The sequence below is a fragment of the Sphaerodactylus townsendi genome, linkage group LG06, assembly GCF_021028975.2.
Source record: "Sphaerodactylus townsendi isolate TG3544 linkage group LG06, MPM_Stown_v2.3, whole genome shotgun sequence".
NCBI lineage: Eukaryota > Metazoa > Chordata > Lepidosauria > Squamata > Sphaerodactylidae > Sphaerodactylus > Sphaerodactylus townsendi.
The window spans coordinates 92,940,473-92,953,720 of NC_059430.1; the positions used below are offsets into that span (position 1 = coordinate 92,940,473).

General features: G+C 42.3%; 2 protein-coding genes across 14 annotated transcripts in view; both read left to right on the top strand.

The window, feature by feature from the left end:
- PPFIBP1 (PPFIA binding protein 1) overlaps positions 1-7,918 on the top strand; it is a 121,530-nt gene extending 113,612 nt beyond the window's left edge. For all 13 annotated transcript variants that reach the window (XM_048499905.1, XM_048499907.1, XM_048499911.1 and 10 more), the window contains 5 exons: positions 716-841; positions 1,152-1,340; positions 2,563-2,742; positions 4,130-4,195; positions 5,187-7,918. In XM_048499905.1, the coding sequence (XP_048355862.1) occupies positions 716-841; positions 1,152-1,340; positions 2,563-2,742; positions 4,130-4,195; positions 5,187-5,273 (648 nt within the window). In that variant the 3' untranslated portion in view covers positions 5,274-7,918. The remainder of the gene's footprint in view (positions 1-715; positions 842-1,151; positions 1,341-2,562; positions 2,743-4,129; positions 4,196-5,186) is intronic.
- A 1,078-nt stretch (positions 7,919-8,996) lies between these two features.
- On the top strand, positions 8,997-10,167 carry REP15 (RAB15 effector protein). Its single transcript, XM_048501857.1, has one exon. It carries the CDS (start codon positions 9,102-9,104, stop codon positions 9,816-9,818), a length of 717 nt encoding a protein of 238 aa, XP_048357814.1. The 5' UTR covers positions 8,997-9,101; the 3' UTR covers positions 9,819-10,167.
- The last annotated feature ends 3,081 nt before the right edge of the window (positions 10,168-13,248 follow it).

Here is a 13,248-nt window from a genome sequence, read left to right on the forward strand (position 1 = left end):
TTTCTAAAATTGCAGCACACAGGCATTGAGTAACTGGTAGGCCACAATGCAAGGCTGGTGGGTTGTGTTCAGTGTGGCGAGTCTCATATTATGCAAGTCTGAATTGACATAGAGAAAGGGGAAAAATTCAAAAAACCACAATGTTAACTTAGAAAAAGGTATTTTGACACAATGTTTTATATGCATTGCTTGAAAGAATCCATGGCTTTAAAGGAGTGTCAGATGGGTGTGGGCAAGTGTATCAGCTTAGTTCCATGCACCGCAAAATTAGGGCCATGGAATATGGAACATCCACCCATGGGGTGCATATGTTGCTGGACTTTAAATTGCAAGACATTCAGTGGAATCTAATGACTGAACACATTTTCATATTTGAAAAATCCAGTTCCCTACATATACCCAATTGTACATGGCAGAGAGAAAATGAATCTATGATCTTTTCAAATTCTGTATGCAAGGGACTTTAAAAAAAATTGCAGGCACATTCTGCAACTTGATCCCAATGTTATTCTATTTGAGATCAGAAAGAGTTCAAGAAGTTTTCATTTGAGGCTCCTGGGTAGCTTGGTCTAAAAAGAACACCTTGTCTCTGTAGTCAGTCAGAGTAGTAAGCAGGGACACTAAAAATTGAAAATATGGGGACTGAATCAACTGTTAAAAAAGGTTAATGGTTGCAAACTAATGTGTTACCTCTCCCCAAATGTGGTTATTATAGAATAACATCACACCATCAGAGGTTTCCCAGTGGACTAATCACCGGGTGATGGAATGGCTGCGGTCTGTTGATCTTGCAGAATATGCACCCAATTTAAGGGGAAGTGGCGTTCATGGTGGCCTAATGGTAAGAGTTTAATATTTCCAATTATCAGATAATATAAACACAGTATTTCTGAGTCGTCACTGTCAAGCAAAGTAAAGATATTCTGAGTATAAAGAGAAGAGCGCACCTGGATTTTTCTTCAATAAATTGCTGATTTATTCCCATACAGGGGTCTGTCAGACTCATAGGAATTATGTTATAAGTATTTGTTTTAAATATAATGGATGCTTCCCTTTCTCTGTTCCTTGCTTAAGGGTCGCATCTGGAGAGCAGCGTGGTAAACGAGAGATGCTGCCAGCAGTTCTGATCTCTATTCTGTTTGGCTGTGCAGGTGCTAGAGCCTCGTTTTAATGTTGAGACCATGGCACAGCTGCTGAACATTCCACCCAACAAGACACTACTGAGGCGACACTTGGCAACCCATTTCAACTTGCTGATTGGTCAAGAGGCCCATCAGCAAAAACGTGAAGCTATGGAATCTCCAGACTACGTCCTCTTGACAGCTACAGCCAAAGTGAAGGCATGTCATAAGCATTCAGAGGGGTTTTATTTAAGGCGCCATAGTTTTATAACTTTTATGGTTTATATGACTTTTAAGATTGATTTTAATGGAAACGTTGTAAATTGCTGTGAACCTGTTGCAGCGGAGAGAGTGGTCTGGACATCTTCTAATAATAAATAAAATAAATATTCTGCAGGTCCCAATGCAGCTGCCTCTGTTTTTAGGCTTAGATGTCTCTCTTATGAAGGTCTGACTTCTAAAAGGCAAATAGGATATTAACTGAATGATGTAGCAGTAACTGGATTTACGCAGTTTTCGTGGTGATCAGTAGAGAAAAAGGAATCAGTGTATCTGATAGGGGGCATTGTTGCAAAACCTTGTGCCAAATCTTTCCAAGTCAGTTCCCCCTATCTTGTATCTTGTTTCTCTTAACTTTTCTTCATGCTGTGCTTAGCTAGCTGGCAATTTGTGCAGTCTCTTTTACATAGGAGAGAATGTGTGGTATTTAGATGAAAACTTGCTGTGTTTTAAGTTGCCTTACAATACATTTTTAAAGAACTTCCCAAAGAGACATTTACATCTTAGAATTTGCAGTGAAGAAATGATCAGAAGCTAGTTGATACAGCCTTACTAATAAGTCTGCACAAGTTACTAGCCCATAAAATACTGTACTGGCCAGTGTGCCAACAATATTAATAATTTGTGGCGCATCAAAGGGGTAAAATGTCTTCCGTGTTTCAAAAAGTTTCCTTGTACAGTAGCCTAGAAGCAATTCTTATGTGCCACAAGGCAATCAAGTGACTGGTTATTTGCATGTCTGCATTAATTCACATAGATACCTATAATCAAAGATATTAAATTAGCCTCTTCTATTTTATGTATTGTCAAAGGCTGTAACAGACTTCCCTCTGTGATACACCTCTGAAGATGCCAGCCACAGATGCAGGCAAAACATTAGGAACAAGATCCACCAGACCACGGCCACACAGCCCACTCGGCCCGGACAACCCACCAGAACCTGTTCTATTTTAATTTGCAAGCCTTGACACATTTTCACCATCTTTGTATAGGAGCATGTTTCAGTAAACAGAAATGTTTGACCGTTGCCTGTCAATGGTGCCTTTACCTCCTTAGTTTTTCACTTACAAGATTTTAAATGTTCCGAGAGTGGGGATGGGAAGAATAAATTGCCTGGCTGCTGACTTCCAAATGACCTGTTTTGTCTCTCTGCCTTTCTCAGCCAAAGAAACTTGGTTTTGGCAATTTTGGAAATTTACGGAAGAAGAAGCAGGATGATGGAGAAGAGTACGTGTGTCCAATGGATTTAGGACAGGCATCAGGAAGTGCATCAAGCAAAGGGTTTCGGCCAGGCTTAGATGTCAGGCCGTATGATGATGACGATTTGGACAGACTAGAACAGGTAACAGCTGCTGCAGTTCAGGTTTGCATGTGTGGCCATGTGTATGTGTGGCCATACACCTCCTTTAGACTTTTCAGTTCTTCCTAGGTTTATTATTGTCATGCAACATACACTGTTTATAAACTCTGAATCCTGATACTGTCTCTAGGATATTGATGTGCACTTAGATTTACACAGAAAAATCTTGAATTTCACATGCCTTGGTAATTACAGTGTTATTGGTATAACACAATTTCATTTTATTCCTACAACAGTGGAGTGAGTTGGTTAAGGTGACAATGTGGCCCAAGACCCGTGAAGTGAGCCCCCCTCCCAGTGATGCCTCCATGAACCCCAAACACCCCCATTCCAAGTCTTAACACAGTTTACTACACCACATTGGTTATCTCCTCTACTCATTCTACTTTGCTCCCATCTTTGGCTTTTCTGTCCATAGTCAAGTTTTTTTGAAGGATTTCCTGTACAGAGTTCTTTAATTGCTTGGTCAGCTTTTTAAGCTGGCTGTGATAATCATCATTTGTACTGGTACTCCTTCTTGTTGGAGTTACACGCCAGAGCAGTGAGAAGAGGCAACAAGGACATCCCTGGAAGTTTGGGGCATCTTTGAATACTCAAATTCAGGCATGTGGAGAGGGTTTCATGCAGAGTCTGGAGGGCTTCTGCCTTCCTCTTCTGAAAGCCTCTCTTAGGCAGAGTCTGCACGGGCCAAAAACAGAGTCTGCACGGGCCAAAAACACCATTCGCACGATTGCTGCCTCCACAACAAGGCAGCGTTGTGCTTCTCCTCTCCGCGCTCCCCCCCCCCCCCAACACCAGAGCAGAAACACTGTTTCCTTGACTTGCTCAATGAGCAAGGCTTTGGGGAAACAGCATTTCCCTGTCGGCGCCGTGGGAACGGCACCGAGTTGGAAGCTTTGCTTTTCAGCGCCTCCATTTTTCCCCACATTTACCTTTTCTCCCTGTGGAGCTCTGCAAGGATGGAGAGGCATGCCGACGCTGCCCTTCGACCCCTGGAGGTCAGAGGGCAGTGTGGGCATGCCTCCCTGTCCCTGTGGAGCTCCACAGGGAGAAAAGATAAGTGTGGGGAAAGAAAATGGAGGCACCTCCATGCAGAAGCACCCCCGCAGGCCACAGCCTCACTGGGGCCACTCGTATCTCAGTATGCAAATGGCCCCAGGGCTCCACCGACATGACATGTGCCTGTGGAACGCTGCTGTAGGGGCCCATGCAGAATCCACCTTACTCTGGTTTAAGCTATGAATGAAGCCATTGAACTGTTCATGTTTTGCCGCAGTGACTATAGGCTTATATCAGTGTAATGGATCTATGTATTTGTTTTCCTCAAATATCCATATGAACTCATTAACTCAAGATTTTTTTCTTTCAGATGGAAGATTCAGAAGGAACTGTGAGGCAAATAGGAGCATTTTCTGAAGGCATCAACAACTTGACTGTAAGTCCTTAAGAATTCATGTAATGGAGAGGTTCTTACCCTAAGACTTGAGGCTGATAAAGGTGCTCATGTGATTCTCAGTGCCTTCATGATGATGCTTCATACAGAGCATGCTGTCTGGCCCATGATGGTCTACTCGGTCTGGCAGCAGCCCTACAATTCCCTCTTGTCCTCCACTTTAAAATATAACTTTCAAAAATGGAGATGCCAGAAGTGGTGCCTGCATTCATAGCATTCTGTCTGCCACTGAGCTATGTCTCCTCTTCCATTTCTTCCTTCAAATACATTTCTTGGGATTCCATAGAGAAAAAAGTTTGCTTTTTTGGGTTTGTGATATAGAAGGGCCCATGTGCACCTGTAGTTCAGCCACTCCTTTCTTTCCTTTGCAGTGTGCATCTTGCTGAGTATGCAGTTTAATATGCTTGAGGTCCCCTGTGCCTCCTGCCTTTCTTCCATCCTTGACCTTGAGGTGGCTTCCATAGGGTTCCCAGGAGGTCTCCCATCCAGACAGTGAGCCGACATGCTTTTAGCTTCAGCAACATTGCTCTATCTAGCTTTGACTAGGTGAAGCATAAGAACATAAGAAAGAGCTTGCTGGATCAGACCAGAGTCCATCTAGTCCAGGACTCTGCTACTTGCAGTGGCCCCCCAGATGCCTTTGGGAGCTCATATGCAGGATGTGTAAGCAATGGCCTTCTGCTGCTGCTGCTGCTCCCGAGCATCTGGTCTGCTAACGCATTTGCAATCTCAGATCAAGGAGGATCAAGACTGGTAGCCGTGAATCGACTTCTCCTCTGTAGAGGGACTGATCAGATTTAAGAAAGGCAACTGGGCATTGGTAATTCTGTTCTCCCTCTTTGGAGCATGGCATTGTCTTGTCTCTCCCCCCCCCCCCCCAAAAAAAAAAAAAGAAAAGAAAAGTGTGGCAGTTCATCCCTGTTCCTTCGATACTGGCAAGTGTTTCCAACTCTCTCCCTTTTTCTATTTACAGCACATGTTAAAAGAAGATGAAATGTTCAAAGACCTTGCTACTCGTTCCCCTAGTGCCAGCATAACAGATGAGGATTCTAATGTGTGACCATGGCACCATTGGACATCAAAATAATAATTCTCATTCTGCTAGGACTGCCACTCAACTCTGATGGGGACAGAAGATCATGCAGCTGAAAGTAATTGTTCTTGTTTCTTTGATGTGATATATTTCAGATGGACAACAGAAAAAGAGGTGCCTATTCTAAAGTTGCCATAAATGAAAACAAAAAACCCAGACTAATACAAATGGGGGAAATACAATTCTCTCTAGTGTAGGGACTTGTGACATATTTCAAAGCACTGTGTGTAATCACACTGTTGTCATAATGTTCCTACACAGAGCTGTGCCATAAGATATATCTAGATATTTCTTTATCTGGAAAGTCATACAAATAATCAGCCATAGATCTCTGGAAGCATTGTCCACTGAAGCTGAGTAAGAAAACAAACTTGTTACGCCCTTCCTGGTTCGTATGAATTGATCAAAAGTAAACAGCTAATTTATGCATTTGGTGTTCAATGTTGGCAGCCTGCTATACCATCAAGTACATAATCCCTGAGATCTAAATTCTGTTTGTTCAATTTTTATACAATTTTATTAAAAACAAAAAATATATTGAGTACTTACTAACCAGAAGTTTTATATTGTAATGCAAGGTGATTAAGATCATCTTTTTTGTAAAAAAAGAAAGGATTCCAGTTTGCAAACCAGCTGGTTACTGGAGAAAGTCAGACTGACCTTGAAATTTGTTCCCCCTCCTCAATAATGCGTGCATTCTTACATTAGGAATGAAGTTATTGGAAATTATGGCTCTTTTTGCATAATTAAAAAGGAGGGGTTTTTTTTTCTAGCAGTAAAACTAGATTTTAAGAACATTTTAAAATTTTGCCATTTGAAACTGCACAGCCTGGGAAATACTTTGCTCTATGTGAAAGAAAGCCACCAAACATCCTTTAGTGGAAAAGTTCTTTAAAATGTGCCGAGAGCAACAATTGGCCAAGCAACTTTATTTTTCAGAACTGAATTCAGACGTGGGGTCTTGCCTTCTAACTACAACCGACCATACTGAAACACACTGACAGATATTTATGCTTGTTTTTAATACGGAGCATTGTGTGCTGGCTTCCTAAACTATTAGACTTATAAAACTCAGGTTAGCTAGTGAAGTTGTTTGCCAGGCTTTCAGTAGTCAGACTTCCTTCTTCATCTAACTGTTCCACCATCCCTCCCCCTCCCCCCCCCCCGTTGAAAATGGGTACTGTTTTGCTGGTTGCTTAAGATGGTAATGTTGCAGATGTTGGAAACGTACTGCTTGAAATGAATTATTCACACTGTAGATGCCCTTTTTGAGCAGCACTCAGAAAGGCAATTGAAGCAACTGTTAAACAGGTGAGGGTTTTTTTTACGTGCTCTTGGATACTGCTTGGAATTCCTGTCCCTGTCAATCCAGAGCATATCTGTATGGTTCTGTGGCACAGACTTCCTGGGATTAGACCATTTCAATTTGCAGATGAAGATCCAGTGTTGAAACGGTTCCCCACATAAAAATTGTTCTGCCCACAAAAGTCTGGCTTTTCAGAAGGTCTGAGCTCAATCTTCTCCTGGGCATGCTGGGTTTCTGCTGTTTTGCATGATGAGCATTCAAACAAAATCTCTTCAGTCTGAAATGGAACTTCATTGAGAATGCTTAGGTTGGTCTTCCATCATAGGTGTCAAACTCGCAGCCCTCCACATGTTATGGACTGCAGTTCCCATCATCCCCTGCCAGCATCATGCTGGCAGGGGATGATGGGAACTGTAGTCCATAACATCTGGAGGGCCACGAGTTTGACACCTGTGAATCTGACCCTCAAATCTGCTTCCCACATATTTCTTGACACTGGTCATAAATTGTATTCAAATAAATTGCATTCTCTGTTATCAAAGACGGCCATCAGCATCTGGACCTTTAAACCTTCATTCAGAGGATCTTTCCAGTAAAACTATATGCAAGGTCAGCTGTCCAAGAAGTCCCCATAGAATTAGGTGAGCACCTTGTTTCATTGGGTGTCTGAGCTGTTTTGAATGAATGCAGGAAGTGCCAGTGGGTGATGGGCAAGATTCATGCTGACATTAAATGTGTGTTTATCAATGAAGTACACAGTAGGCTCTACCAGCCGCCCCGTAAGGCTATTCAGGATAATTTTATAAAACAATACTGCACATAGCAAGACATGTCATATTCCTGGAAGTCAATTTTGCTGTTTTGCAAACACTCGATTGCATTAAAGGGGCGGGGGGCACAAATTCAAGAAGAGAATCAAGCGTGCGGGGTCTAGTGCACACAATTCATAGACTCAAACACCAATGGTGATGTTTCTCACCTCATTATAACATTGCATGTATGACTTCAGACTTCTCATTGTTTCTGAATCCTGATACTAGTGGAAGTCAGTTCAGACATGGTGATCATTTTTTTCTGGTTACACCAGTGATTCTTATCCATTGGTCTTTTATTATTTCTGTGGGGTTGGGGAAGGGAAGAGTAATATAAAACACTCGTAATTAAGCCAAACAGTTAACTTGAATGCCTATGCATGAAATATCTTCATGGTATTTTATTTGGTTCTGTGTGTACAAAGAGGTCAGCATAAACGTATATGTATTGCCATGGTAAATAAATAAATAAATGCCTATTCGGAAATATAAAATGCTTCTGGATTTTTGTCTTGTTTGCAAGAGAGGCCAGGTTTTGCAAAGGACCCTTTGTTTCTTGTGAATGACCAAGATCCGTCTTTTGCCTTTTATGTGGCATGCCTTTCCAGAAGGCTTTCTCCAATCCAGAGTCAAGGCACGCACAGAGTTGTTCACGTGTGAAGGTTGGAAAGCTCAGCCGATGTTCAGCAAAACGATTGCATGAAGCTGCCATCTCAAGCGAAATGTGTGCAGGATATCCTACTAGGGTGGGGGTTTGCAACCTGTGGCTCCATAGCTGCATGTGGCTCTTTTGCTACTCGACAGTGGTTCTCTACCTCAGCAAACACCCAACCAGGCGAAACAGTGCAAGAGGTGGAACCTGACCTGGAGGCCGGGGGTCAATTGCCTGCGACGAACAACTCAAAAACTGTAGCCACTGACTAGCTGCTTGTTTTCCTGACCCAGGGTAAATATTTCCTTATCCATGCAGCACTTGCTTCTGCTGTCATGTCAAATGTCAGGCTGTGCTGGGGAGGAGTGTGGTGGTGCTGCATTGTGAATGGGATGTTTTGAGCATGATAGCCAAGCACTATGGCTGCTTATAATGGTCCCAAGTTTTAAAGCCAGATTAGACTGTGGATTGACTGTGGGAGGGTTTCAACCCTTTCTGTACTACTGTTTTATTCTTTTTGTAAGCTGACATGAATGGTCTTTTGCTGAAGGTCAAGATGTACATCTTAGAAGCAAACTCTTCAGAACTGTTGACCAAAAGGCATTCGCCTCTCTGAAGAAGTGTCTCACAAAGTTCAAATGCTTTATTGACAGAATTAGTCAATGGCGTTGTTGCTTGCCTTGTGATTTCCGTTTTCTAAAAAGCAGGATACTGCAGGATTGCCACCAATAGTGTCAACAATAAGGAGCAAAGGAGAGTGCATGGAACATAAGGGGAGCTGTAATATTTTAGAAGTAAAAATGACCAAACCAGTTCAACTGGTTTTTGATAGCTGAGTTGGAACAGGACACACCCAGGATTGTATGTACACAACCAGGAAACAGTGACCACTTTACTTTGAATTGCTAGGTTCTGTTTCAGATGAAAAGTTTGATTGTGCAAGCAAGCTCAGTAATCCAGCGGTCTGACTGGAACTGCTTTGCCTTGTGAGCATTCTGTACAAAAACACCACCTGTGAATAGAAGATGGGCCAGAAATTATCACAGGACACTAATCAAGAAATTAAGGCTGACATCCTGATTTTATGTGACGTATTTAGCCAAGGAATTGTTTTTGCATCGCAGAAACTGAAAGAGTATCTTGGGTTTGAGGATCCACAGAGCAAGTTCCACCCAACCATGGATACTTTAAATGAGATTTTCCTGGTCAATTTCATCAGGTTCTGTGTGGAGAAGGGAGTGGAAGAGTCCATCACAACCAGCAAGATGACCAAGCAACAGTCCTTGCTTTTTGGTGTTGACTGGGTTTGGACCTTGGCTGGCGCAGACAAGCAGATACAGCTTCAGATCGCTGTGCAGACTTTACAGCTGACTGACCTCCATAGTAGCATTCCGTTGCCGGAGATGAATGGCAGCTTCGGAAACGCAATGTTGGCTGATGACGTTTTCCAAGACAAAAGCAAATTTGAGAAACTGGAACAATTCTGCGTGTCAGTGGGGCAGGATTGCCTTGGCTTGTTCATAATGTTTGGGGTTCCTGGAAAGCCCAAAGATATCAGAGGGGTTGTTCTGGAAAGCCTCAAAAAGGAGAAACAGAAAAGCCTCCTGTCTAATGAGAATGCCCTCAGGCAATTTGTTCTGACCACAGACAGTTTCCTCCCTACTAGAGACATGCTGGAACACTGCCTCTCTAAGAAAAATGGTCTGAGGGAGGTAGGTAAGGTTTACATTAACTTTCTTTAACTCCTGATGGCTGCTTAATGATGGAAGGATCTCTCTTGCAAATACCAGCACCCAACTCAGACCTTCCAGCCTGCTCAGAGAACCCCACCTTGCGTTTTAGACACTATTATTAACCACCAAGATACCAGTTCAGCAATCGTTCCAGACGGATCACGGACACACACAAATGGAAGTGTACTACTTTGCACTTTTAATGCTTTGATGAAGCTTTCTAGACAAAAGAAATGCAGACAAAGCTTTGCCAGCGTGAAAGGCTTTAAAAACAAAAACGTACTTATGTCATGGAGAAAAAACAGCAACTACAAGTGCTGTTATGGAATTAACTGTGCTGTAAGTTTCATTGCAAGCTAAGACCTAAATACATTTAATAAATTCTTGTAATTTACAGAGACAGACTTAATGAATTGCTTTCAGTAACAGGTAGAGATAAAAAATTTCCAGAATTTTGAAGCTGAGGAGAGGTGTTTTTTTTTTTTGGGGGGGGGGGGGGCAATAGAAATATATGCAATACCTATTTTCTCATCAATTTTTCTGCTTTAACAGCATAAACTTCATCATTTATAACCTAGTTTGCATATAAAATTGTGCTACTGGGCATATTTTTGAAATGCTTGTTTTTTTTCCAAGCAAAAATTGCAACTTTATCTAACGCTGAAGAAAGAGAAGGCTACAAACTGCTACAACCTAACATACTTCAATTCTTGTTATCTTAGAGGAAGAGAAAACTAGAAGTTGAAAATGAACAGCACAAATTTTGTAGTAAGAAGTGTTATCTACACAAATAATCTTATCCAGCCACAATGAGGCTTGGAGCATTACTTGGATATTGAGTTCAATTTTATAACATTGAAACATCATACGTATACTATGGACAAAATTAGACACATTTAAACAATATATGCCTAAATATATGTCTGAGTGCCTGTGTGGTGTAGTGGTTAGGGCAGGGGTGTCCAAACTCTGGGTGTCCCAATTGGCAATGCCAGCAGGGACTGATGGGAATTGTAGTCCATGAACATCTGAAGCACCAGAGTTGGACACCCCTGGGTTAGGGTGTTGGACTAGGACCTAGGACCTGGACCCAGGTTCCAAAACCCTACTTGTGCCACGGAGGGTTGCTGGGTGACCTTGGGCCAGGTATATAATCTCCACCACAACCCTGACAAGTATTTGGATGGGAGACCTCCATGGAATACCAGGGGCGTGATGCAGTGGCTAATCACCTGCAAATATTCCTTACTTTGAAACCCCTTTAGGGTTGCCTTAAGTTAGCTGTGACTCGATGGGCAAAAAAATTTGTCTGATTATATGCTATAGAATGTCTTACATAAAAATCTTTGTAGTAAACATTCTGAGTAAACCCTTGTGTTAAAAAGCATTCTAGCCGTTTCAAAAGGATATTTCATAATTTTTTCAGCTTTTGGTCCAGAAATTTTTTTTAAAACTTTGCACAGCCCCCCTCCCCTCCCCGCCCCCATAGTTATTGGCTTATTGATGAAGTCTACACATTCTGACAACTATCTGTGCCATATTCAGCATATCTTCCACTAGAATGTTTTCTTTTCAACATTTCACTAACCTTTCACTCTGCATCTTTACCTTTGTTTTTTGTTTTTTTAAGAATCAGACATTAACTTTCATTATTCAAGAATATGTTTTCTTTGGCTGATTCTGCACAGGCCACATAGGTTCATGTAACCCATTTGCACGGCAGATGCAGGAGCCAGCCAGGATTGCTGAAATCCTGGCAGCAGGAGGTGGCACAATTCACACAGGAAACACTGTGTTTCCATGTGAACTGTGCAGCCAAGAATCCTCCCACTGAGAATCCCCCCACCCACTTAACGACACAACATGGTGGCTGCCTATTACAGAATCCACTCTAATGGTGGCCGCCAGAGAAATCCATCATAATGGTGGACAGAAGGAGGTGGGAACTGAACGCTTCCTGCTTGCCGTAGTTCGCACAGATAAGCAGAAAGCGTGGGGGGGGGGGGGAGTTCTGTGGGAACTCCCCCCCTCCAACGTTTTTCAAAAGGGCCTGAACCCATTATATTTGGTCTGTGCGGAATCCCCCTTTCTACAACAAACTGGTTTTTATATTTTCCAAGTTAGGTGGTGATCCAGTTTGGCCCATAGGGGAACAGAGGCTGGTAGAGAAGCAACATTAGAGTAACAGGCAGACTGGAGATGCCTTGTGATCCATCTGTAACATTCTTCCTGGCACACTGGCTCTGCCTGTGGAAGGTGGAATTTTCTGCCACAGATGCCCACCTGTCCTGTGTCAGTGCATTTGCTCTCTCTTATGGTTGCATTGGCTGGCACACCAGCTCCTTCCTTTATTTCTTTCTATATCACAACAATACCAGGTGTGGACATTATTTCTGTGTACATTTTAGTGGCGTGTTGTTTGCAAGCTCAGGAGACTCTGAGGTGTCTTTCTGTCACTAACACTATTTTTGTTTGTGACCGTAAGGTGAGTGTTTGAAAATTGTTGCTTTATAAAAAAAAATTCTGCACAGACTCCTAATGTTGGGTAAGTCCAGAACTGACAGTACTCAAATACAATACGTTGCTAGTTGAATATCCCAACATCACCCAACAGGCTTCATGTGGAGGAGTAGGAAAACTAACCCAATCCATCAGGTAAGAGTCTACTGCTCATGTGGATGAGCAGGAATTCAAACCCGGTTCTCCAGATTAGAGTCCATCCCTCTTCACCACTACAATACTGGCAACCTCCAGGGCTGCTGACTTTTCATCTGCCTCTGATACTCAATTGTACCAGTAAAACCACTAGGTCCATCTCTTCCAGTTTTCAAAAAGGTTTCCCACTGGAGATACAAGTTGGAGTGGTGTGCAACCCTCCACAGGGAGAAGGCAGTGCAGTTTTTCTAATATAACTCCTAAAGTTGATGGTAAGAGTTATGTACAGTGACAGAGGGACAGACATGCTGGCCGTCTGAACTATTTCCAGCAAAAGGACTCCGCCTCTACTGTCCCTATTTAAGCTGAATTTGAATTCAAGTACTCCATGAGACAAGTGAAAAGCAAAAAAAAGTTTTATTGTTTGTAGCACAAATATATGGAAAAATCCAGTCATGGAAAAGGCAAGGTAATACAAAACAGCTTGTGTGAGAGACAAGGAAGTTAGCGACATCCCCAGAATACATTTACAAAAAGATCTTAAGGCTCCTGAGTCCCACAATGTTACAAAAAAAAAATCAGAGATGGTTACCTGACTGTCCGGATTTTCTTCCTGCTGCAAGAGCCAATCAGCCAGATCAAGAAAAACATTTATTCCTCAGTGGGTTCAAATTATACTCCTCCTTGCTTTGCTTTTTCTAGTGTCAAACTTTGTTATTGGGGAATGCTGGTAAAAAAAATGCTCGCCCTAAGCCAACAGGCTAGGCCTCTAATTTGTTCTGCT

What these genes read in the sequence shown, in the direction of transcription:
- REP15 (XM_048501857.1), top strand. Translation starts at nt 9,102, where the DNA reads ATGGGCCAGAAATTATCACAGGACACTAATCAAGAAATTAAGGCTGAC.